General features: G+C 39.5%; 1 protein-coding gene across 1 annotated transcript; it reads left to right on the forward strand.

Annotated features, from left to right (window-relative positions):
- Positions 1–212: 212 nt before the first annotated feature.
- Positions 213–26,717, forward strand: FAM177A1 (family with sequence similarity 177 member A1). Its single transcript, XM_038406866.2, has 5 exons — positions 213–558; positions 11,175–11,351; positions 21,298–21,364; positions 23,407–23,504; positions 24,563–26,717. The coding sequence occupies exons 1-5, from the start codon at positions 466–468 to the stop codon at positions 24,773–24,775; spliced, it is 648 nt and encodes a 215-aa protein (XP_038262794.1). The 5' UTR covers positions 213–465; the 3' UTR covers positions 24,776–26,717.
- The last annotated feature ends 354 nt before the right edge of the window (positions 26,718–27,071 follow it).

Genomic DNA, 27,071 nt, shown 5'->3' on the forward strand with positions numbered 1-27,071 from the left:
TGCGTTCGGGGGATCTCTGGCGCGCGGGGAGGCCCGGCTATGGGGGGGGGTCTCTGGCGGAGGCGGGGGTCCTGCGTTCGGGGATCCCTGGCGCGCGGGGAGGCCCGGCTATGGGGGGGGGGTCTCTGGCGGAGGCGGGGGTCCTGCGTTCGGGGATCTCTGGCGCGCGGGGGAGGCCCGGCTATGGGGGGGGGTCTCTGGCGGAGGCGGGGGTCCTGCGTTCGGGGATCCCTGGCGCGCGGGGAGGCCCGGCTATGGCGGCGCCCAGGCTGTGCAGCCGGGCCACATCGGGGGTTGCAGGGACTGACGCAGTTCCGCTCCCCGCCGCAGGAGGTGACAGGCCCAGCCGGTTGCTTGGCAACGGCCTCTCTCCCCGCCCTTGCGCTCCGGGGGTGCGTGCGGCGGGCGGGGCCGCTCGTGACGTCAGTTCCCAGGGCCCAGCGGACTCTGCGCGCTGGCGGGGGCATGGAGCCGGGGCTCTCCGCTATCAGCCTCTACTGCACCTCCCCAGCCGGGACCGCATCCGCCTTTGCCCCCGGCGCCATGGAGCAGGAGCAGGTGAGACCGGCTTCCCCAGGAGCTTAGGCACCGGCTGAGCCCTCATTCCCCGCCCCGCACAAGGGAGGGGCTGGCCGGCCCCGGCCACCTCACACCACCCCTGGGGGGACTGGCCGGAGCCTATTCTCTGTTCTCCCGAGGGCCAGTGAGGCAGCTGCTGCCCACCGCAGAGGCTGCCTGGCCCCTAGGGGAGCAAAGGGTGGTGGCGTGGGTCCGTAGCCGCAGCAAGGGGCCTGGGAGTCAGGACTCCTGGGTTCTTTTTCCAGCGCTTCCTGTGTGTGGTCGTCAGCAAATCACCTTTCCGCGGCTCCATGCCCCGCCTGTGCCACCCCAACGCAGTGACTCCCTGCCCCACAGGGCTGGCGTGGGAGCGGAGGTCATCAGTGTTTGTAAAGTGCTTGGAGAGTCTTGGATAGAAGATGCTACATAACTGCACATTTTTTGTTTATTTTGATGGTAATAAAATAATAGCCTCCCAAGCTCTAGACTTTACTTGCCTCTTCCTGTGGCTTAACACAGTTGTCAAACATATATCGACACAACATTGTTTTTCCTTGTAATGTATAGCTTGAAGATCCTTTCCTATGGCTTCTCCTCCCACCTTTAGAAAATTGGACCTCTTCCACAAATGATTGCTTCAATAACTTCATGATTGATTTGAAATATGGCTGCCCACTTTTGTCAAGGCTTATTTGTAACCCTACACGTGATGGCTCTGTAGAGTTTAATAGGTGATGGCAAGTGGTTCCTCGCAAGCGGTTGGTAGGGTTGGATTGTGGGCAAAAGTTATCTCTTGGCTTTTGATTTAAGTGTGAGAAGCTCAGTATTTCTCCTAGCTTACGTTTTGTTTTCTTGCTTGCCAAAGCAGCGCAACCATTTACTACAATGTCTGTCATGCTTTTGCTTCCCCCCCCCCCCAAAAAAAAAAATAGAGCTTTAATTTGTTTTCACTCCATTTAGGTTGTGAACAAAGACTTTTTTCTGGCATAACTAGCTAAACAGTGTAGTTCGGTGGGGGTGTGCAAGTGAAGTCAATGTAGTTTTTTGGCTTTGGTATAATAATGATTGGCTGGTGGGATAGTGTATCTTGTAGATTTTTTTTTCATCTCTTACAATAGGGGCAGCAGCATTGTGAAGGTGGTGGCCCCAAGTGATACCTGATTCACAGGCCTTATCTTGCAAGCCCTCCAACATAGAATTCCCAGTGAATTCATTAAGAGTTCTGCACATGGAAGATTTTGCAGAATCCAGGCTCATGAGTAGCATTGGGGAAATTGGAAGCTTACTAGGCCTTCATCTGTCTCAGGTTTTATACTAGAATATTAATTGCTTCATTTTGTTCAGAGGGGAGAGTGCTCCTTTTTTTTTTTTTTAAACACTTCACACATCTGCACTGGCCCAGATTTCTTGTGTTTCACGTAGTAAATAATGTCTGTTACAAATGAGTTTGATAAATTTTAAATTAAGACAGGTTTCAGCTTTCAGCAAGTTGTGGTGCTAACTTGGCAAGTGTATTGAGATTTAGCCATCTTGCATATAAAGGACATTACTTCTTAAAAATAGTCTTACCTCTGCTACTAGTGACATCTGAGATGACCAAAAGTGAACATTTAACCCCCCCCCCCCCAAAAAAAAAAAAACCCTAATATGCTCTTTCTCTACTCCATGCTTTATTTACTTTTTGCATTTCACAGAGTTTCACTTTTATAGCCAGCCTCTAGCTGTTTTCACTTCTTGTGTTTTGATGGTTGCTGCCCTCAGTAGAAGACTTATTAAATTGTTGAAGTGTTAAAAAAGGTGCAAACCTCCTCGCAAAAACCCAACAACAAAAGAAAATAGGATCAATAAAGGCATTAGGAGGTAGTGTGTATGGAAATATTTCTCACTAAAGTCTGCCAACTTTTTCAGTGTTTCTTTAAGCTTCCTGATCTTTGTTTCACTCTCATTTTAGGTCTTTTGTCCTATACTGAGGCTTGTGTAGGTTGACAAGTTTTACCTGAAACAAAGTAAGGACATCCTTTGGTACAGAATTTTTGAGGACTTCTGATCTGAACAAGTGATGAGGCTGATGGATTGAAAAGATTTGATGCACAGCCCTGGTTTCCATATTACTTTTTTCTGTTGGCATTTTTCTTTAAATGTGTGAATTAAGTACATGTGAAACTGAGGAGGCCTTGTAGCACTGTCTTAGGTCAGTCTTACTATAGCAAGTGCCATGGTAGCTTACTTGCAGCTCTGCTAGAGCACCCAAGTCCTCTATTATTATATATGTGTTCCAGTAACACCTAAGAGCCAGTCACAGATCCTGACCCTATTGTGCTAGGCACTGTACAAACCCAGAACAAAAAGCCTTGCCTAGGGTGCCCAGATGTCCTGATTTTATAGGGACAGTCCTGATTTTGGGGTCTTTTTCTTATATAGGCTCCTACTACCTGCCACCCCATGTCCCGATTTGTCACACTTGCTGTCTGGTCACCCTATCCCTGCCGCAAATAGCTTACAATCTAGTATAAGACAGGAGACGGATGGATACAGACAGGAGCACAAGGAAACAATGAGATTGTATTGGTAAGCATAATAGGCAGCACTTTCAGTGTCAGGAGCCTAACCATTGTCAAGATTTGTGCAGTTGTCATATTAAAGGAGGGATTTGAAAGAGCACAATGAAGTAGCTTCATAGATGTTTACAAGAAGCTGCTCCCAATTTTGTGGGATAGCATGGGAGAGCAGAAAGATGCTTGTTCTCAAGAAGTAAGGTAGAGAAGGCTGACAGAGCAGTAGCTGACAGCTTAATAAAGCATATGATAGATGATGGGGATGGGGATAGGTTGAGAAGGGCCTTGAAGCTGAAGACAAATATTGTGATTTGGTGGAGAAGAGGGAGCCAGTGGTTGGATGCAGAGAGTGAGGTGATATGGTCAAAGTGATGAGCTGGGAGAATGATCTTTGCTTTAGCATTCTGAATGGATGTGAGCGGGGGAGGATTGCATTTGTCAAGGCTGGAGCAGAGGTCATTGTAGTGATCCAGACACAAGATGATGTGAGCTTGAGTGAGAGTTTTAGCTATGTGGATGCATAGGAAGGGGTATATGTTGAAGATCTCAAACACAAAGAATTGCCAAGTCTTTATCGCTTCTGCTATTCTGTTCTTGGGCTACTGTTCTTAGCAAACTGCTGGTTGTGTGATGCTTTAATGATGTGCACAAATGAGAATGAGATGAGACTACTAAATTAATTTTTGCTTGTGATCCAACCTAAGATTTGAGCTCAGGTATGCAAATGGAAAAGCTAGTGTAATAATCCACTGGTATATTTAGCCCCTTCAAGGTGTACTAATTTAGTCTGAGTCACACTTCACATGTTCTTAAATTGTTTAGATACTGATCTCTTTGAGCTATGAACCTCTTAAGAATGGAATTTGAATAACACTAAAAGCAAACTACAGTGTTAATTAAATGTTAAGATTGTAGGATTTTTACTTTATAGATGTAGCAGTGCACAATGCTACATACATACATTTAAGGGTAGTGGAAAAGTGGAATTTAAACATAATATCAAATCATTACAGTTTTATTGTAGGAGTAGCACAGACAAGTGCAGTTCCATTATTATAATTTCTATGGTGTATTGCATTGTCATTGTGTGGATATATAACAAAGAGCTCTATTGTAATACATATACACACGAGTTACAGTAAAGGCTACTGTGGAAACTTTTTTAGAATTTACTGACTTCTGTAATTAATGCAATGTTAAGGTTTAGATCAGGGGTGGGAAAACTAATGCCCGGGGGCAGCATCCGGCCCTCCAGATGTTTTAATCTGGTCCTTGAGCTCCTGCTGGGGGGTGGGGTCGGGGACTGGCCCCACTCTGTGTGGCTCCTGGAAGCAGCGGCATGTCCCCCCTCCAGCTCCTATGTGTATATTACCCGAAGTTGGGTCAGCTAGTAAGCTTAGGGAGGACTAATGACCCACCAGAGTTTGGCAGAAAGCAGCACGTTTATTATACTGATAGCTAAGCTCAAAAGAAGAGGTGGGGGAGGGTCTCACATTCACACTCGCATACTCGCGCTCCCGGGACAGGCACGGCACTGGAGATGTCAGGATCCTTTAAGATAAGTGTCCCACAGCACAGCGATGGATGGTGCGATGAAAATAAGTCTTCCTGAGGCACAATGGTGAACCACTGGCCAGGCGGTCTGGATGAAGGGCCTTCACGGGAGGTACAAGCTTGTGAGTGCACTTCTGAGCACTATGGCCTCTTCCCCTTTTAAGGACCTGCTCCTCATGGCCTGCCACTAGAGATGACTTGGCCGTGTCTGGTTGGTCACACTCCACTTCGGACAGTGTCCATGCATTGGGTATGTGAGTGCTGCCTAATTAGAGTCCCAGACACCTTGTCTACTGGGAGCTGTTCTGATCTTCCAGCTGTTCAAGCAGCCCATTCATCCCACAAGCATTCCAGGAGGGAGGGGGAAAGCCACTTCACAGGTATTCAAAGAGGGAGAGGAGATGGGAGTGGGGGGGGTGGGGAGATGTAACAGACCTTTTGAACATACGGGTTATACATAGCATACAGATCACTGCTGCTTCTACAACAGTGTAGGGGCAGCCAGGGGGCTTCGTATGCTGCCCTTGCCCCAAGTGCCTGCAGACAGGGCAGCATGCAGAGTCGCCTGGCTGAGCCTCCAGGTAGGAGCTGGAGGGGGGACATGCTGCTGCTTTTAGGAGCTGCTTGAGGAAAGCGCTGCACCCCGACCCCCTGCCCCAATCCCCCTCCCACCCATCAAACCCCTCAGTCCCAACCTGGAGCACCCTCCTGCCCCAGCCCAGAGCCCCCTCCTGCACCCTGAACTCCTCATTTCTGGTCCCACCCCAGAGCCTGCACCCCCAGCCAGAGCCTGCACTCTAACCCCCAGTTTTGTGAGCATTCATGGTCTGCCGTACAATTTCCATACCCAGATGTGGCCCTTGGGCCAGAAAGTTTGCCCACCTCTGCTTTAGATGTTAAGGTAATCTTTTAACTTGAATTAAAAGAAGCCAAAATAGAAAAGCTGTTTCAATAAATACTTTTTCAAATGCACCTGTTTAGTTTAATGTCTGATTCTCAAACAACTGAACAGGTTTTCTTCATTATTCAAAATAGATTACCTATGGGTTGAGAATTAGTAGGAGACCTCATTCATGAGTTGCCAGCTAGCCATTTTTGTTCTAAGTGTTTGTACCATTTGTAAGCACAGAAATGGGGAAAGGAGAACAACAACAGTGGAAGAGCATCTGTGTATGCAGACTTTAGACTTACAGGGATTTACACTGTAAATTCTACTAGTTAATGTGCAGCAAAACTGTTGAAAAAAATTTGATTTACTTCCTGGTGCTGCAGTGTCGTTTCAAATGACATTCATGTGGCTTTACAGATGCAGTATTTACTAGATCTCTTGTTTAAAGTAGTGGAGGGAATATATTCTTGGTAGATTGAAGTGATTTCATCCCTGACTTCAAATCCATACAATTATGAAAGAACTGAAGCTCGTCTTGAAGTAGCACAAGTCAGTGAAGTTATACAAACTAAGTACTTTTACAGTCAATATTTTGACATTAGAGACAGCATTTTCATAGGTTTTGACTTAGCAAAGTTAAGCTGAAATCATACAACCTGAATGTAATAGTAAAAAAATAAATTGGTTTGTCTTTTCTTCTCCCCCACTTTTTTCCTTTGTCTGTTTAGACTGTAAAATCTGTGGGATAGGGACTTATCTTGCATGTCTGTGAAGCATTTAGTACATACTGTGATTTAGAACAGAATTTCAGTCTAAATGTTGTTAAAATTTATATACTCATAGAAATGCAGGGCTTGTAAGGGACCTCAAGAGGTCATCTAGTCTAGCCCTTTGTGTTTAGACAGGACCAGGTATGCTTTCCTGGACCATTCCTGACAAGTATTGTCTAACCTATTCTTAAAAACCTCTAATGACGGGGATTCCAAAACATCCCTTGAAGCCTATCCCAGTGCTTTATTATCCTTATAGTTAAGTTTTTCCTAAAATCTAACGTGTCTCCCTTGCTGCAGATTAAGCTGATTACTTCTTGGCCTACCTTCAGTGGATATGGAGACTAATTGTTGTCTTCTTTATAATAGTCCTGAGTATATTTGAACATTATCAGGTCCCCCTATAGTCTTCTTTTCTCAGGACTAAACATGCTCAATTTTTGTAACCTTTCGTCACAGGTCAGATTTTCTAAACTTTTTATCATATGTATTGCTGTCCCCTGGACCCTCTCTTGAATTTGTCCACATCTTCCGTAAAGTGTGGCACCCAGAACTGGCGCAGTACTCAGCCTGAGGCCTCACCTATGCCAAATAGTGCAGGAGAGTTACCTCCTGTGTCTTACATATATGTGGGTGTTACTTAATTACATAAATACTGATCGGTGCTTAAAATCCCAAAACATAGGGCACAGTCTTTTTATTCAACAGAATGTTACTGGTTAATTGTGAGGGGCTAGTTTAAGGATAACCCAAACTACACAAACTAACAGGAAGTGATGGTAGAAGGACAGGGATTTCTTATTGTGCCTTTACAGAGATAGGACAAACTTGTTTATCCACAAATTTAACTTCCAGATCCTGGAATTTTGGGGAGTGGCTCTGGGCATTGGGATGCAGGATTCCAACATTTTCACTGAATATAAAAAAACCCCCCAAACAACCCATTAGACTACTGCCGTTTTAATGACAGGTTTCAGAGTAGCAGCCATGTTAGTCTGTATTCGCAAAAAGAAAAGGAGTACTTGTGGCACCTTAGAGAGAAACAAATTTATTTGAGCATAAGCTTTCGTGAGCTACAGCTCACTTCATTGGATGCATCACGAAAAGCTCACGAAAGCTTATGCTCAAATAAATTTTAGTCTCTAAGGTGCCACAAGTACTTTTCTTTTTGCCGTTTTAATGTAATTGGTGTAAACTATGCCAAAAACATGCAAAGGAAAATTGACAACTGTTACAAACCAAATGCATAAGTACTTGTTTAACATAAGTAGTTAGAATATGTGCTAAGTGAACATTCAAGGCAGAGTGGCCCCTTAACACACATGCAGTCATGGGAAGAAAAGAGGGAGGATTAGTGGGTTACAGATTGTAATAATAAACTCTAAATCCAGTGTCTGTCTACTTATGCTAAACAATTTGTTCCACCGGTCATTTAGCTGTGACACTTGGAGTACCTTTCCCAGACTGGAAGAAGAGATCAGTGTGGCTCGAAAGTTTGTCTCTCTCATCAACAGAAATTGGTCCAATAAAAGATATTACCTCACCCATCTTGTGTGTCTCATATCCTAGAACCGACACAGCTAAAATTATGCTGCATTAGCACTAATAAGCTTTATACTCTCAAGGCAGAAGAGATTTTACCTGTTCATGTTAAAGATATGAATCTTGTTTGTATCTGATTTCATTTTGATGATGGAAAGAATCCTCCAAACCACCTGATAGAAACTCGTCTTTTGTTCAGCTGCATTGTGACTGTAAGGATTTTTTGTTTTTTGAGCATTAGTATGGTGGTGAATTTTTCTGTTGCTAGCTTTGGTTAATATTTTAAATAACTACTTTTTTGTAGAGTAGAGGGACTCTCTCACAAAATAATAGGCTGGATTTTTTTCACTGTACAGAATGTTACGTTTTCTGTAAGCCTTTATGTTTGACTTTTTTGTGTTCCATTCGTGTAACTAACGAATAGCGTTCTAAATGTCACTGCTCAATCATAGAGATAAAGGTGGACCAACTCTTTACCCACCTTGTCTCACTAATATCCTGGGACCAACACTGCATGCAACTGCTCAATCATATTGCTTTTTGTTGCATACCATTCTTGTATGTTGCCCATATAGATTGTTAGCTCTTCATGTCAGAGACCTTGTCTTCTTGTCTCTAAAGGGCCTAATATGTTCTGTAAGTTTTAGACACATTTTCACATCAGAAAGATCTATGCAGTCCCATTAAGTGTATGGAAACTCACCTTCTTGCTGGCATGTTCTCTATAAGTGTTGGGATTGAGGTGTTGAATTCAGGTTGTTGAGAAATAAAAGCAGCATGAAATTCCTTTCCACTGTTTGGTGGCATGTGGGTTGGAAGATATCTGCTAACAATTAATTCTGATGGTACCCTAAAGTTCAGCTTTCTTTCTTTTATGTGCTGTGATTTACTTATTTCAGAATTGGAATGCATCCAATAAAGTGAGCTATAGCTCACGAAAGCTTATGCTCAAATAAATTTGTTAGTCTCTAAGGTGCCACATTGTGTGTCAGTTTGATCTTTAGACTTGCCTGCTTTTCCAAATCTTTGGAGTTCATTTTCAAACTGATATCTGTTCTGGAATGGAAGTAATGTTATCATTGGGGATAGTTGTAAAAATCTGAACTTTGAAGACCATATTATTGGGTGCGTTTGAATGACTTGGAAACATAATTTTAAAAAAGGTGATGTTAGTAGATTAGTTCTGCTATCTTTAGCTGTGGTCTTGTGGGAGAAGCAAGGGGGCAACATTTGAGATGTAAAAAATGTTTACTAAGTAGAACAGGTAAGTTTTTAACATCTATTTGGGGGGGGAAGTAAGAATAATAATATAGATCAGACACTAACTATCTGGATTTGTTTTAATATTTTTGATATCTGTATAAAAGGGAATTAGTTTAATCCAGAGTGGATAAAAATAGATTAAAACATTTTTTATGTAAATTGGACTTTTAAATTTTAAAATTAAATATAGGTTTGTTTTTTTAATAAGCCTATTTTCAAATTTGAAATTGACATTTACGTTAAGGCCTAAACTTATTGATTGAAATCATTTAAATTAAATACAAAAAATATTAAGCAGTAATGTTTGCTGCCAAGTTTTAAAGAGAATCAAACCACTGAACTTGTTGAAGTCACTGGATAAGCACCTGGTACAGCCTTTTTCTGTAGCAGCAGAGAGAATATTCTCTTCATTTCAGCTTATTCAACTAGTTCAATTCTGTGACTAGCTCATTCATACTTAAAGCCTGGTCTATACTGAGAAAATGAAGTTGGCTTAACTACGTTGCTCAGAGTGAAAAATCTACACCCCTGACCAGTGTAGTTAAGCTGATCGAATGCCCAGTGTAGACTGTGTTAGATTGATAGAAGAATTCTTCAGTTGGCCTAGGTACTGCCTCTTGGGGAGGTGGAATGCCTATGCTGATGGGAGAACCCCTCCCATCTGCATAGGTAGTGTCTACAGTGAAGCGCTACAGCAGCACTGCTGCAGCAGCATTTCAAGTGTAGATGAGCCCTAAGATACCAATTGGGAGTTTGAAAAAGCTGAAAAGCTCATTTTCCTCTTCCAATATATGAATGAAAACTAAGTATGAGAGGATGAGATATACTGTTTCTATAATTTGGAAGGACATGGTAAGACCAGAAACAATCAGTTCAATTCACTAACTGCAGATAATAATTCCTAGTTTAATAAATCAGTTGATTCTTAAATGCAAAACATGTTTTGATAACCTTTTTTTCTAGTGTGCGGCACATTTTAGGTAGTTTTATTTAATAATAATAAAAATTAAAATGCTGTTTTGAGCTCTTTTAATTGCACATATTGCAAGTAAAAATAGTCTAGTAATTAAGTGTATAATTTGCTAGTTTCTAACATAATAAAAATGTAAAAAATAAGAATTGAAAATTAATTGAAATTGAGCTGTATAATTAAATAAATTTGTATAGGCATAATGTATCCTCCTGGTTAGAGGGGGGGGAAAAAAGCCTCAGATTTAGTGTAAAGCCTATTTGCAAATCAACATGTTTTTATAGTTACCAACCAATGAGAATCAACTATTTTTCTTTAGGAAAAGAACTAACAAGTACAAATACAAAATGTGATTAAAATCAAGGTTGTATGGTTGCTGATTTAGGTGATGATGACAATCAGTTATTTAAATGGTTTTGATTTAAATCACTCTATCCTTATTTCATCCCTTACAACAGCATTTTTCAACGCATGGGTTGTGATCTCTCCTCGGGGTAGGCCTGAAGGACTAAACTGTGTGTGTGTGTGGGGAAGGGGGAGACCATGGACAGGCCTTTCCATTGTTTTTCAGTGTCAACCTTAACTCTCATGGTTTTGAAGGATACCTTGAAAACATGAATTGAGTGTTATGAAAGAGAAAGAGTTGTCTGCCTGAATTTGCAGAGAGCCTGAAACAGTTAAGAAATCTGACCTCGATTCATTTCAATGAGTGTATTTTAAATGTCAAAATTAAATATTTCATTGTTCACCAAAGCATGTAGAGAAAAGAGAGGATGTGCCATGTAGTGAAGATCTGCACAATATAACTTGTAGTGATGGCAGGGTTGAAGTGAATGTGATTAATTTAGTTTTCTTGAAATGGGGAGCTCAGCTTTAATAAGTTTGAGAAATGCTACCTTACAGCTGCGTCACTTGAAAAACAAACTCCATCTCAATTTTCAGAAAAGCTCTCAGTGATGTCTGCTACTTTAGATGGGCTGACAGATATTTGGGAGAACCAAGCCTCCAGTTTCACTGCTTGTCCTGCAGAAAGAAGCTTGTGTTTTTGAAACCATTATTTTCTTTGTTTACAGCTGCACTCAAATGGCGATAGAGGCTTTGAGAATGTGGAACTGGGGATCATAGGAAAAAACAAGAAAATTCCAAGAAGGGTCATTCACTTTGCCAGTGGAGAAACCATGGAAGAATATAGCACAGATGAAGAAGATCTGGTGCAAGAAAAAAAAGACCTCTTGCCTTCTATTGATCCTGTAGGTTTGTTACAGATAATTCTTTATTTCATTTGCCATTTACTGGAAAAGTGACAACCACTTTTTGCACTTGGAAGAAACAAAAATAATTATTGAATTCAAATTTGACTTCTATTTTATTTTAGCCAATTACAGTTAGGGATGTAAATAGGGTTTAAAAACAGTAACCGTGTAACCTATTAAAATTCTATCGGTTAAATGGTTAACCGTTAAGGAGTTCACATAGGCAGGGAACTAGGGATGTGGGGGTGCTGTAGCCTGTATTCAAGTATTATTCTGAGTCAAAGTTATCCCCAACCACTCAGAATCTATCCAGGTCTTCCACAATGCAAATCTCCCATTTAAATGTTCCCAACTATCTGCAGTCAGCAGGAGGCCAGGCCAGGATGAGTGATGGGACATTGTATGCAAGGCTAGGAGTACAGGTGAACTGCCTTCTCCTACATAAAGTACAAGCTTATGCTCTAATAAATTTGTTAGTCTCTAAGATGCCACGGGTACTCCTTTTCTTTTTGCGAATACAGACTAACACGGCTGCTACTCTGAAACCTACAAAAAGATTGTTTCCTTTTCAGTCCACTCCAGAAAGCCGCCACTTAGCGCATGATCCAAAGCCCATTGAAGTCAGTGAAGAGAGTCCCATTGAATTTAATGGGCTTTGGATAAGGCCTTTAAGAAAAGTGCAGTGGCTGTACTTGTATTCCTTTTGAATAGCACTCTCCCATCTGTGCTGTGTTGAAGGAAGGCACTGGAGATCAGCTGTAGTGAGGGTAGAGGCTACGTCTACACTAGAAACTTCAAAGCGCTGTTGCGGTAGCTCTCCCATGGCAACGCTTTGAAGTGAGTGTGTGGTCACGCGTGAGCACTAGGAGAGAGCTCTAGTAATCCACCTCCATGAGGGGAATAGCTCCGAGTGCTGGGAATGCCGTTCCTAGCACTCGGAGCCTGTCCACACTAGCGCTTTAAAGCACTCAAACTTGCTGTGCTCGGGAGTGATTTTTCACACCCTTGAGCCAGCAAGTTAGAGCACTATAAAATGTAAGTGTAGACAAGCCCATAGACACACCACTCTACAAACTGACACATTTTCAAAGTATGTTCAAAGATGCGTGGTAGATGGAAATAGTGTGAGTTGTTCCTCTTCTTGCTTCATGTTCCTTAGTGTACACAAATCTGTAACCAGGAAGTGTGCCAAAGTTGAGATTGGTTCCCTTTTCCCCCACCCCCCAAATTACTATGTAATCCTTATTTTTTATTAATTCTTTGAATTAAAAGAATTGTGTGTCTTGTGGAGCACTATGTTTGTTGTTTTCACTCCTTTTTTTCTTTTATGGAAGAAGCTTCATTTTAACAACTTCAATTAAGATAAACTAGATGAAGGGTTGCTATTATTTGAGGTATGTTTTCTGTATCCCAAATGAGTTGAGGACACACTAGCCCAAGCTGAGCTGTGATTTTTTTTGCAAACAGCTGCTTTAAAAATGTTTTGTATTTGTATAGGATTTCTATACACACAAATTAATAGTCAGTTTGCTGGGACCAGCATGTCTACAATTCATTATCCCTGTTGGGATACAAAAAACTATGTTGCAAATAATAGCAGCTTCTGGTCCAATTTACCTTATAGTACGTTTAGTACTTTGGAAAATTTACATCATAAAATTTTGGAGCCCAGCTGGTGTTGGCATCTTTACAGCTCCTCGATTGAGTTGAGGGAAACACTTTTTTTTTATATTCCAGAGAAAGTATAATTAAGCCAAAACACTTACTGAATGTTTTAGAACTAAACTGAAAATGGCCACTTTCCCTTAGCTGACAAGCTTTAAGCTTAGATTTTCAAAGATTATCTGAAGAAATAGCCAAGTCTGAGGAAAAGAAACTGTATCAACCCAGTCTCTCTAATTACCCCTTCCTACTCAAAACCCAGAACCACTCCACTCTCCACTCTCATCCTCCTTGACTTATCAGCCACCTTTGACACCATCTACCATCCTCTTTTACTTGAAATATTGTCTTCCCTTGGCTTCTCTGACTCTGTTTTCTCCACGTTCTTCTACCTCTTTAATTGCTCCTTCAGCTTGTTGTTTCCAAAGGATCCTCTTCCTTTCCCCCCTCCAACTTTGTGTGGGTTCCAGAGGGCTCTCTCCTTGGTTCCCTTTTCTACTCTCTCTACACCTTATCTCTAGGTAATTTCATGAGTAAATTCAACTGCCACCTCTGCTGATGATTTCCAGGCCTGCCGCCTTCTGTCCAAACTAAAATCTCTGCCTGTCTCTGGCTTCTCTTCGATGATGTCTAATTATAAGGTCATGCTTAACATGGCTAAACCAGAGCTCTGAGTCTTCCCTCAAGCCCTCCCTGCTACTTTCTTTCTTGATCACTGTGGACTTGCACCTCTCTAGGTCCTCGTATCCAGAGTGTCTAAATCTTGCTGTTTTTTTTTCTGGGTAACATCTCTAAGATGCATTGCATTTTCTATCCATCTACACAGCAAAAACTCTTATCCAGGCTCTCATCATCTCACATCTTGTTTTACTACATTGTCCTTTTCTCTGGACTTGACAAATGCAGTCTCTCTCTACCCATTCTGAATGCTTCTGCAAAGATCATTTTCCTAACCCATTGCTTTGACCATGATGCCTCTGTTTTGTATCCCTCCACTGGCTTTCCCTTCTCTATGCATCAGACATAAGCTGGCTTGTTTTTATTTTCAGGGCCCTTTGTGACATTTCCCATCCTACTTGTTAACTCTCATTCACGATCAAAATGTCAGCTCTAGTCTCCAATTGGCTCATGATGCTAGCCTCCATCACCCATTTGTTAAATTTTCAAACAAGCACCTTTGTTCATTCTCTCATGCTGCTGCTTATGCTTGGAAGGAGCTCCCCATAGAATCTTCAAAACTACCTCATTAATTTTTTTTGTTTCATACAAAAGACTTAAGTGGTTAGGCTGCTGATGTACTCAGGCCACTGTCTGTCATACTGACCAATATTGTTTCCTTGTACTTCCTCATCTGTTTGCCTGTCTCTTGTTTGTATCATGATTACAAATTGCTTAGAGCAGGGACATTCTTTTTGTTCTGTGTTTGTACAGCACCTAGCAGAGTGGGGTCCTAGTCCATCATTAGGGTTCCCAGGTGCTACTGCAATACAAATAGTAAGTAAATAAATAAACCTGTGAGTTGGTCAGACAATAAAGTAAAAGCAAAGCCAAGGCCATGCACTGAGTGCACGAGGAAGTCAAAAATGAACTACCCCAAAATAATTATTGGTCTTAAAGATTTTTCAGTTCATGGAAGGAGGGAGTGGGGTGGGGAACGTATACTAAGTCTTTTACCATAATCTTCAAGGAGTTTGTTTAACTAAAACATTTTATGTTCTAAGCCAAGTAACACTGAAATTCTCTTGAAATGTATCAACAAAAATACAATTCACTCCCCATCCTTAGACTCAACACATGTTGTTCATTTAGCCAAAGCAAAGCATGTTAGGCTTCTTTTTGATTGTTCAGTGTTAAAGTTGTTAGTCCATTACAGTCTGTAGTTACACTAGATTTGTTGGTCTTATTGTCATGACAGGTAGTTTGCTGCCATGTTCTCTCCAAATGTGTGGGGTTTCTTTTTTTTAAAAAAAAAATAGGTGGGTCCACAATGTGTAGAGCTCTTATTAAATGTCCTTTTGAGTCTTTTAGATACTGGGGCTAATATTTCTTCAAGTGAGTGAGCTTCCTTACTACAATTCAACTTCCTTAGGAATAGAACTGTATACTACTACAGCTGAATCTTCCTTGAGATGTTTGTAAATTTTAATTTTAGTTGCACCTTCCTTCTCTGTGTGAATTTAGATAGAGAGGGTATGTGTATGTATTTAATAGACAGAAATGAAACAAGATTTGCAACATTAAACACCAATTGCATCTTCTAATGCAAATCTGATAAATTCCATTAGAAGAACAAAGTACTTTTCCACCCCCATTTTCCCAATCAAAGCATTGAGATTTCTTTGAGCATAGGGGATTGGAATGCACTGTCTGGATGCTTGTTAATGAGTCTTAAAGTGCCATTTTTTCTAGTATTTTTTCTAGTATTACTCAATACATTTAAAGCTACTTCAGTTAGAGTAAGACTTTTATATATATATTGAGCTATTCTGTGGTAATTCTGTTCATCTGACTCTGAAAGGTCTCTCTTAGCCACTTGCAAACTAGCTGTTCTCTACATCCTAGTTTGTATTGCTTTTGGGAACTTTTGGCAACTTTGGAAAATCCTATCCATGTAAACTAAGGGAGCAAGTAAAAAGAAAGGGAAAGCAGGATTACTCCCTGTGTGTGAGTTTCCTTGTTCCCAGTGTTTCACTGTGAAACGCATCTTTCTCTTATCCTGTTGAATTAGCACAGAATAGCTTCTCTTTTGTCTTTCTCCCTCTTTTGAGACAGTTGAAGGAACACTTTACCTTTTGGATTATGGGATACAATGTTTCATATTGACTAGTTATGCTGGTTGTATTGAGGGCACAGTTTGTAATTGAAGCAGGGGCTCTGATAAATAACTCTGTTTTTTCCTAGAATCTTATTAACCCTTTTCATAGAGATGGTCCTGACTTACTAAATTTGTTTAATTTTGCATTGGGGCAAGATGGTGGAAACTAGAACATTATGTGCATATCATTGAATTAAAAGTACTATTAAATTGTATCTGAATTTGCATTACTTCAATAGTACGTTAAAATAATTCTGCATTTGGTTTATTACATTCCTGTTACTTTGAGAAGTTCAGTTCCTTTTGGTATTTTTAAATGTTAAAGTAATGCTTCTAGCTGCTTGCTCGCTGCTAACCAGCAGCACTCTAAAATGGTTTATCCTGTGCATTGTGTGAATGCCTTTTTCACTTATCACATTGTTTATCTGTATGATGCCAACCATTACTCCCATTTATAGCAACATCCTTTCCAGCACTTTTCCTGACGTCTCTGACTAAACAAGCACAAATGTGACTGACCGCCATTAGGAGGACTGCCAACTGAGTACTTAATTAACAAGCATAGGGTGCTTTTGTGTAGCTAGGACAGCAGCCTTTTCCCTTATGCTTGTCACCATAGCAGGATACTTCCTATAGCCCCTGCTAAAAATACATAGTGTCTGGATTCTCAGTTGGCAGTTAACAGAATGATGCAGGTAGTGTGAAAGATGGTCTTTGCGTAAGCCAGAGGAACGTTCTATCAGATAAGCACTGAAATCTGGTAATCTGCATACAAACACAAAATGTCATTGTGATGCTTTGTCTTTAAACCATAGAGATTAGTTCTAAAACCTTTGATAGCTATATACATATTAAATAACATATAAAGCAAGAATTTTCACACTTGTTTTAAACAATACTTGTCAGGAAGACTCGATTTAATCATGGATTTCTACATAAAAGTGCATTCTTGCTGGTTCTTATAACTTTAATACATATTCTTCAAAACTCAGATAGGTGTAGGTTTCATTTTTAGAAGGTACACACTATATACATTTTTAAAGTGATTTATTTTGAAAACTTTTCAGATTAGTTTTACAGCTATATCAGAAAATGAATGATTGGTTATTTCATTTACCAAAGGTAATTGAAGCAGATAGTTCACCTCCCAATGACTTCATAAATATCTCCAATTCAACAGGTTAATCATTAATATTTGGAGGATTTTCTTGTTCACTCGTGTGACTTTCTTTAAAATGTCATCAGCAAACATATATTTCTTGAATAGTTCACCCTTGGCTCTAAAGTTTGCTATAGTTGGAGGGATAATTGCTGGATATCCATGTCATAGCCAACTCCTCTTCTTCAGCAGTTAAAGTTTGACCCTGGTACCGAGTATTGAGAATATTTGTAAGAAAATGAGCTGAAGATAGTGCTTGTCCCATTCGTTTTTTTCATGCTTGAAATTTAACTCTGTCGTTGTATACTTCTCTTTAAGATCTCACTCAGTTCCTTCCCAATTTCAACAGTGTCAGCAATAAAACAGCTCTTGCCCTGCATTTTATTCAAGGCTACAGAAATAGGCTTCAGCATGTGTTCAACATTTCTCTTAAGCCCAATGTTGAGAACTTTGGCTGTGACAGTACCATCTATTTTTTCACAATTTTGTTCACAAACTGTCATCAGATTAGGCCAGTTCTTGATATAGTGCCCAAAACAGTCCACTACTGAGTTCCATCGCACGTTGTGTGGGAGAGTTAGCTTGGTTCTTCCCACTTTTTTCAGAGCAGCTGTTGCAAAGTGGTTGTTACAAGTATCTTGCAATTTCAACAACATTAGCCTTTATTTCTGGAACACTGAAGTCTTTGTCTAGCAGGTGCATCAAATGAACACTGCAACCGTGTATTATTAGCTTGGGACTCTCTTCTAAATTTCTTCTCATTGTGGATACATTTGCAGCATTGTCTGTGACCAAGCTGCATACTAAGACATTTGAGGTTTTTTCAGTTTTATAGCTTTTGCTGCTGCTCCTTGTAAGTATTCTGCTGTGTGTGCATTTCCTGATGCATCAGTTGTTTCTTTAAGGAAGACATTCCCTTCTTCTGTTGATCCATTTGCTTGTGAGACATTGTAGACATTGCTCAATCCATCAAGACTCAAGTTAACAATTTCACCCTCTAGAACTTTTGCACACTGTTTGCTCTCTTTCACACACTTTATCCAGCAATTTGCCTGTGACATCTGCTTTGTTGGGTGGACTGTATCCTGGTCTTAATGACTGAACCATGTTAATAGTTAAGTGTGGGTTCTCAATCATACGGAAAGGAGAGTTCGTTGCATAAACAAACTGGGCAATTTTTTTCGTCAATTACCTCTTTTTGTAATCTGCTTGTTCTTATCACAAACTTATCTATGGTTGTTTCTGGATGATGGAGATTTTTTGCTACAGGTGATATACTATGGCTATGTGACACACATGATGTGACTGAAACACTATCATTGGCAGATAACTCTGAAACTATAGAAAATAATAGGTTTCAAAGTAGCAGCCATGTTAGTCTGTATTCGCAAAAAGAAAAGGAGTACTTGTGGCACCTTAGAGACTAACAAATTTATTTGAGCATAAGCTTTCGTGTGATCTTGAAGGTGGATAGTCTTCAGAATCCTGTATGTTGAGGATGGAGTCTCCTAAACAAAATAAGTCAATGCAGTTATTTAATTATTATTACCATATTGCTCATTTATTATTCATTGACACTCAGTACTACTTTAAAGATGAAATTGTAAAAGGAATATCTGCCTGTTTCAACTATTTATTTTTTATCACAACCGCATCAAAAATGATGTTACTTTATGGTACTAACTATATTTTTTGTTCAAACATGAGAATTCAAGAATAGTCCAGAAGGAAGACAAGCAGTCCTTAAGAAAGAAATATGAAATAAAAAAGTTTACCAACCTGAAGATCCTGCATGTTCAGACGTGTTCCTTTCATCCTCTTCAACGCTGCTTCCTCCTGAGAAGGAACACTTTTCATGATGTTGTTTCATTCAGGCAACCAAGCCTTGCATTTCTTTGTTGCACTGTTTGCATTTTGCATGTATGCCTGTCTTACCCACAGGTAGAGGAACTTCATTAAAATATTCCCAAACTGGGTGTCTCTTATGGCCTGCTGCCATTATAGGTTTTCCTGTCTAGTGAGAGAATGGTATGGTAGATCTCAAATTAATGAAGGCTATGCTCAGAAAGACCTTAAGACTTCTGGAATACGCTGCTCAAACAGTTTCGCTTTTGTTTCTACTGCCTGTCCCTCCCATCTCATGTTTATCTCCAGACATCTTCTCCTTGTCTAGGTCTATTCCGCCCCCAACAATCTTTTATTCATTGAACTTTTTGAAACTTTGCACTTTTAGAGAGAGGTAACGGATTGACTCTGTGTACACAAATTTGCAGAGGGACAATAGGGTTGAGGTCTGTTTCTCGCCCCTCTCTCTCTCTCTATTATTTATTTTAAAACATTTTTGCTGTTAAGCATATTATCTCTGGAGAACAAATCCATAGTTTCAGAACTGCAAAACTAAGCATCTCTGATGGTATCTTCTAGACTGAGCACTGCGTCCCATTTGGAGATGGAAAGATTAACCAACATCTATACATAAGCCCCTTGAACACCATAAGATTTAGTCCCTAATCCATGAACTATTGGAACTCATTTACAAAACTTTTCTTAAACATTACATGAATATATTGTCTCATACTATATAATTAGAATGTATAATCGCTATTCCATGATGAGATACATTATAGCTCAAAGATATCTTAGTTTTAATTATTTTTAGATAGTTTTTTTTTCCCTCAAAACATTTTATCAAAAAAATCCAATTTTATTGATTTTGTGGTTTTCATCGTAAAATAGCATCTGAAAACCCTTGCTATCACACCGGTGTGGCAGTTGGGCTAAGTAATCCATCATCTACGTTATCTCTTTCGTGTGACCAGTGAAATTGTTGCATGCAAACTAGCGTTGGAGTAAGGGTGGTGATTGGTTGAGTTATCTTTGTCACAATGGTCAAAGACTCTTGGCATGGAAGAGAGAAATGCCTTACTGTAGTTGAAAACCTGTGCTATTGCACAGGTGTAATTCATAATGTCAAAATGGCCGAGAACGTAAACTGGATGATACAGACTGCAAACCCCAGTGGTGATTGAATCTAGTGTTGTGAACAAAGAGCTCTCAACCATTCTTGTGGCTGTTTCCATCGTTTCACGCTGACTCAGCAGACATTCTAAGCTTTAGGGTGACCATTCTAGAATCTTATTTTATAGATAATGGTTCAGGTGTGTCTCAGTAAGAACTACCATTTTACTGGTACTATCCAGCAGAAAGACTCTTCTGACAGTTTCTTATTAAAACACAAACCTTATTTGAATTCAGGAGCTAGAGATTTTCAAAGTTTTATTCAGGCAAGCTCTATTATTTACGAGAAACTGTTTTCTATCTGTTTTTTAGTTAGTTTTGCCTTTTCACAACGGCAACAGTCAAAGTCTCTAGCATTGTCATTAGAACTGGTTGGAAAATTTTTGATTTTTCTCCCCCATTCCCTCTCCCCAACAAATTGTATGACCTAGAGGGATGCTCAACCTTTCTCAGCAGGTTAGAAACCTAGACAAAATGCCATGGGATCCCCAAATGCTCCTGAAGTTCTAGATAGTGACATCATCAATGTGTTCTGTATCCATTTGTCCTGAGGTTGCAATATTTCCATTGATGTGCATCTCTCCATAATCATTCACATTTCTGTTACTTCCAGAGTAGACTGCTGCTAACGCTGTTCTGTGCTATTGAAGACCACTTGCTGGATCTTGTACTAACTGAAGCCAGTAGTTAACTGACTTTGCAATACAAGCCACTTGAAGAATTTTTTGACTGCATTAGATTATATACTTCTCAGTGCAATTCAAGGTGCTGACTTGGATCTATAAAGCCCTCTAAGATTTGAATCCTGCCTGACTTAGACTGCCTCTTTCCCAGGGACTATCTTGACAACTGATCTTCTCATGGTCCTTGTGTATGAATAAAATGGAAATAGAAGCAGGGAATACTGATGGAGAGAATTCTACTGGAATTCTGTTTCGTGGCTGGTCAGAACTCAAGACCTTCAGCATAGTGTATAAAGCCCATCAATTCATTTTCTCTGATGGAGTGGAGGGTTGAATTTCTTTTGAGGGGGAAGTAAGTATAAGCAATAAGACATCTAGAAATGGCTAGATTTTATAGCCTGTGCAGTGACATCATGCTTTAAAGATCTAAAACCAGAATTAGTATAACTTTCTTAAAACCAAAGCACTGAGCTTAGCATTGACAAAAATAGACAAGTGGCAGCTTTCTCTTCTGGATCTGTGCCCTTTGTAGGTTATTACACTTCATGCATTTGCCACAATTTTATGGTCACAATGCTACTCTTATTAATTTTGTTATCATTACAGACTGCGCTTACCTGGGGACCCTACTTGTGGTTTCATATGCTAAGAGTTGCCACGTCAACCTTATCAGGTATTGGTTCACTTACTTTTTAAGGTAAACTACTCCAAAGAATATTAACTAGCTTTTTGAAAACTTGTTATATGATGAAGTGTCACAACTGCTAAGTGACTTATAGGCCATTTGGAACATTCCAAAGTCTGCCATGCATCTGTATTTTGGTTGTGTAACTTTCCATCTCTTCAGTGCCAATTTATTCATTTTACAACTGTGAGAAAATCAAATTCCATCTTTCTGTTGACAGAAAGATGTAATGAAAGAATAAACCAAAATCTCCCTCTCGCTAAATACTAATTTCCTCATCTATGGCTTGCTAAGGAAACATTTGTTCAGGTGAGTTGTGAGACGTAATGAACCTATCTTCCTGGGAAGAAATGTGCATGATCTGTCAGTTGTGTGTAGAACTTACTCACCAATTGGTTGACTTACACAACCAAGCTAGAATCAAAGCTGCTTTAGACACTTGCAGTTCATGAGCATTTAATTGATGTGACATATGTCCTGATTTGGTTTAATAGGGAAATATTTTGGTGTGCCACCAGACACAAGAACTTCAGTAGAAGGATATGTGTAAAATAAAGTGTTTTCCAATCAAAGGCCATTAGATCTGTAAGCAAGTAAGTCTGTTTTCTATAGAACTTACAATCTACAGCAGTGATGTCTATAAATCACTTGTGTGATTTGGCCTGAAAAGAACTTTGTTGAGAGAGTCAGTATGCATAAGCTTTTAGTTCTTGTCATCTTGAGATTCTGAATATTGTGTTAAATATCTGTATTCACAGTATTTTTGAGATGTTTGTTGGATTATCTAATAGCTAGCTTCTCATTTGCTCTTCCCGGAGAGCGTTTAGCAACAGAGCTAACAAGTTTATATAATCCAGTAAGCTTATTTTCCTGAGGAGTCCTGCAGATTTGACGTACATTCTCCTTGGTTTTTCATCCTCCTTGCCCTCAAGGCCCTATACTGCAGCAATCATTTTGGCCAAGGAATTGCCATGAGCCTATCTATTCCACTCCTTTGTTAGAAGGGATGCTCTTGAGTAAAGCGATGCACACTTAGCCCCTGGTGACTTATACTGAGAGAACTGAAATCAAATCCTTTTGATCTATGCAGCAGTGTATAGTACAGTGTAGTTAAAACACTGCTAGCCCAGAATCTACGTATGTCATACATACATTCTATAGCACATTCTACATACATACATATATGTACTTGTATGTATATGTAGTGTATATATACAAATACATATAATTATGTTCTATTTGCTGGCTGCAAACATCATTCACTACAAATACTTGTAATCTAACCATTATTTTACTTAGGCTTATTTTGTTCTGCTTTGGAATCTGTTAAAGCAAAAGTATTGAATTACAAAATTAAAAGTACTTCCTTTGCAGTCAAATTTTCACACTATTTGGTTCCTTTTATTAATTTTCTGTGTAGCCTCCAGTTTTGTCATTCATTCCTGCATTTTTGACTAGTTACCTACAGTTACTGGTAACATTAAGTGTGTTAATGAATTAAAATATATAAAGGTACTATATTTTAAACACACTGAATTATCAACTTGTTCATTAAAGTGCAGTTCTACTTTGAAAATGAATGTAAAAATGGACATTATGGGGTTCTGTTTCTATTTTCCGTATTGTATGTGCTCATTTGAAGATAATATACTTTTACCGTGGGCCCTGGAAGTTGAGCTGGATTCTTTCCTTCTCACACGTTGTTGCAGGTTATAAACATTCTGCTGACCAAACTCTGCCCTCTGTGACCATTTATGCAATCGTGTGCAATCCCACTGAAAACAACACGAAAGTGGAACTGACTTGAACTTACTAAATAATATGCACAAGTCACAGAATCCATCTCTTTACCTAGCTAGGTTGGCCCTCCTGTGAACAGCAGTAAACAGTAAATATGTCACTAAATTGACCAGTTATGACTGACTACACATGATCTTTTTGAGTAAGCAGCTGCTATCTTTTTGAAGTAGAACCGCTCTTAAAACGAAATCTAATGAATTCAGGTAAAGGCCTCTCTGTTTTATTTTTAGTGTGTGACTTCCTTGGGGAAAAGATTGCATCCGTTTTGGGCATAAGTACACCAAAATACCAGTATGCCATTGATGAGTATTACAGGATGAAGAAGGAGGTGTGTCTTTTTCTTTACTATTGAGTTTGACAAAGTAAAAATGGCATTATCTGTAGTATTTACTAAAGATAGCTCAATGTATTTGGCCTAAACCTCAGCCTTTTCTTTGAATCCTTCTTTCTTTTTTAAAGCAGTTCTCTTCCCATATGCTTCCTCACCTTTAGACTCTTACCACTGGATTAGCAATTTCCAGACCTCTTAGTGAGTCCTGATCACTGCTGTATTCCAGTCTCCTGCACAGTGCACTTTAAGAACAATTTGCAGATTGTGTGAGAGATGCATGTAGCAGTTATTGGACACTGACTGTATTCTTTAAAGAAATGGTGGAGGCTCAGTTTTTAATGTGCCTTTTTAAATTGTCCTATTTCGTACAGTTATTGTTACTCCTGAAAGAACAGGCTAACAGTGAAACACTTTATACTGAAATCTTTCACTCACAATTACAGAAATATTAAGTAACTTGTCTTTTAATGATCCTTAAGTGTTTTTCATTTGTTTTTATCAAGCTATTTAACTTGTCCCAACTTCCCTGCTTGTGTCCCCTTTGTTCCCTCTTTCCCATGATGTGTCACAAAATTAATGGCTTGCACAAATGTCCTGTGTCTTTGCATTGGCTTCTCTTACCTAGAATATTTCTAGTATTTTAAAATGGTAAAACCTTTCATTCAAAATGACAAATTCCTGAAATTGAGGGTTGAGATTCAAAAGCACATGCTGCGGGAAGGTATTTTATAACCAAGTAATGACTCCAGTTTGAACATCTTTGTAAAATGGGGAAAATGCAAACTTCTTTGAAAGGTAATAGCCAGAAATATTACACATTATTGCTGTTGACAAGTAATTGGCTTATTAAGTCAAAGTTTACTGGAATGGACCAGTGATTTGTAACTGATGTTTGCTTTGATTATTATGACTGAACTATCAATGAAAGCAAACTTTTTTGTGAGTGCAAAGATGTGCTTGGATGCTTGTAATTGAAATTGATGTGTTCTTGCAGAAGTAGTTGTGAGGAATACAGGTTGCAGAAAGTATTGTATTTTGTTGACATTTTTTCTTAGGAGGAAGAGGAGGAGGAAGAAAACAAAATGTCAGAAGAGGCAGAGAGACGATATCAAGAGCAGCAGAGCAAGCCACAAGATGAGACTACTGTCCAGACAGACCAACCTGAGGCAACAGCATGTAATGCATTTGTGAATCTCAATTTTGAAACGGAGGGAGACTGCCAATCTGTTGCAGAAAGTAAACAAGACTTAACTACTGTCCCTACTTAAAATATAAGGTTCTGTATAAAGCCAAAATTTTTAAATTGGCAGCAAAAGTGTGGGAAAAATCTTGCTATACTTTTTCAGTGGAATGTAACTCAATTAAAACTCTGGCCAGGAGAGAGCTAAATGTCTGTTCAGTCCACAGCTATCCTGCCAACTGACGTTACTGTTAAAATAAAAATTTTGGACAACAAAAAAAGATCAGTTGAGTATAAATTAAATATGCTAGACCTCTCATCTTTTTCTGCACAGTGTAGGTAAAAATGTCTCTAATCTTTTCCCTGAACATCTGGTGCCCGTCTGACACTTATGGATTGAAGATAGTGCTGTTTTATACTTTTTGTATTTATAAAATAAAATATATAAAATCCTTATTGAGAATTAGCTCTCTGAATAGATTGTCTGACTAATTACTGGCTTCACAAGACATCTTAGTTCACAATAATCTTATTTATTGTCACCATTTTATGTATTTATTTTTTAGACACTAGCTTTAATCTAAAGGTGTCTGAGTGCCTGTTGAAATAATTTCCTCTTTTTAAAAGGAGGTTGTAAGCTCTATTAGAACTTGCTCAGCTAAAGTTACATCAATTATGGAGGTTAGCAGTGCTCAGACTACGAATTCTGTTGTCTAGCAAAGAACAGTATGAGCAGCAGCTGTGTGAAGCACATTCTCATTCCATTTATGAGAGACACTTCTCCTAGCCAGTTATATAGTTTCAGTAGGTTCTAATAAGGTCCTAGGAAGTAAATTGAAATCTGATTCCTGGGCTTGAATTAAAAACTCCAATTGTCAACATTTTAAAGACATAGGGTACCCATCTGTAGCTAAAAGTGTACTATTTGACTGTTTGGTCTGCTCTAGAACACTTTATGATGCTGTAGAGTCTCCATATTGTTACCTGAATGGAATATTTGTGAATATCATGCAAAAATAACTTGCAAAAGAGGAATAGTTTATTTCACAACACTCATACCTGAGCTCTCTAGGTAGGGAAGGAAGGAACTGTTGTATTCCCCAAGCTCTTGCACTGCAGAATGTTGGTAGGTAAATACAATAGTATATAGTTTCTTCTCCACCAGCATACATCATGTGAGGAGTAATTTCAAACGAAAACCTTACTATCTTTAGGTGGAATTTCTAAAATTTAAAAAAACATTAGAAATCCTGAGAGATTCTTGTGCTCTGCAGCCCACAAGGGGAAAAATTACCACCTTAAGGGCTTCCTGATTCTGGATACTTTTAGGGGACTGCCTGACCTATGACAACCTTCTTGGGCTGTGGCACTACCAAGAATACCTATAGCACTCTAAGCTTGCCTTCTGTGCCCCCTACACTGGGACTTGTTTCGAATCCATTGCAGAACTACGTAGGGTAGCTTTGTACTATGCTTGTGCTGAGGGAATTCTTGCTCTGCCATGTCTGGGTCTTTTCTGGTCTCTTCATAGTGCTTCAGCAGCTGTCTTAATCAACTATCCTTTTTTGCTTTGATGCTCTGTCCTTTACCTCTTTCTGATGAACATAAATCAGCAACATACTTAGCGTTGAACATCTGCAAGAGGTAGCTTGAGTCAATTGTGAGCGAAACAAAGAGCACATTGGTAATAGATGAACTACTTAGAGCCTACATTGTTTAAAATTGGTATTTGTTCAGGGCAAAAGCCTATTGTAACTTATGAAATCTTTTAATGGAAAGAAGGATGTTTAGCTTTTTCTGCCAGAAATTTATCAACTGACTGCACTATTGTTTTTCTTGTATTTTCTGTTGCCGTGAGCAAGGAATGCTTACTGTCCTCGTGTTAAAGTTCTTTGTATAAAATGTATTACTCACTGTGCCTTAATCCTTTCTTCAGTTTATGCACAATGTATGAAAGTGGTTACTCTAACATTTGCTGTAAATGCATATTGTTACTGGTTATTTTATATTTAATATAATTTTGAACTTTACCTTGGCTCTGTTTTTCTTTGATATTGTAGACCGAGCCCCTTTGTAGTTGTGTGCATGGATCCGGGGTGGTTAAGTTGCTCTGCTTTCAAGAGAGAACAATAAGATGCATGCCCACTAAGTCCATGTCCTCTTAAGGGCATCTGTTTAGACACAAACTCCAAGGGTGTCTCACTTCCCTCAAACCACAAAGTGCACCTTGAGCCGAACTCTGCACCCATGTGTAATTGGGATGTTATACATTTCATCATCTGACTTGGGAGGCTTAGTACTACTTAGAGATAAATATGTATCAATCCAAGGGCAGCATTAAGTCATTTTAGCTTAAATCACCACATTTTGGAAGGAGTTATGTC

The sequence above is a fragment of the Dermochelys coriacea genome, chromosome 6 (assembly GCF_009764565.3).
Source record: "Dermochelys coriacea isolate rDerCor1 chromosome 6, rDerCor1.pri.v4, whole genome shotgun sequence".
Taxonomy (NCBI): domain Eukaryota; kingdom Metazoa; phylum Chordata; order Testudines; family Dermochelyidae; genus Dermochelys; species Dermochelys coriacea.

What these genes read in the sequence shown, in the direction of transcription:
- FAM177A1 (XM_038406866.2), top strand. Translation starts at nt 466, where the DNA reads ATGGAGCCGGGGCTCTCCGCTATCAGCCTCTACTGCACCTCCCCAGCC. An exon ending in GCGCCATGGAGCAGGAGCAG is followed by an intron (nt 559 to 11,174) that starts GTGAGACCGGCT and finishes CTTTGTTTACAG; the next exon opens with CTGCACTCAAATGGCGATAG. An exon ending in ATTACAGGATGAAGAAGGAG is followed by an intron (nt 23,505 to 24,562) that starts GTGTGTCTTTTT and finishes ATTTTTTCTTAG; the next exon opens with GAGGAAGAGGAGGAGGAAGA.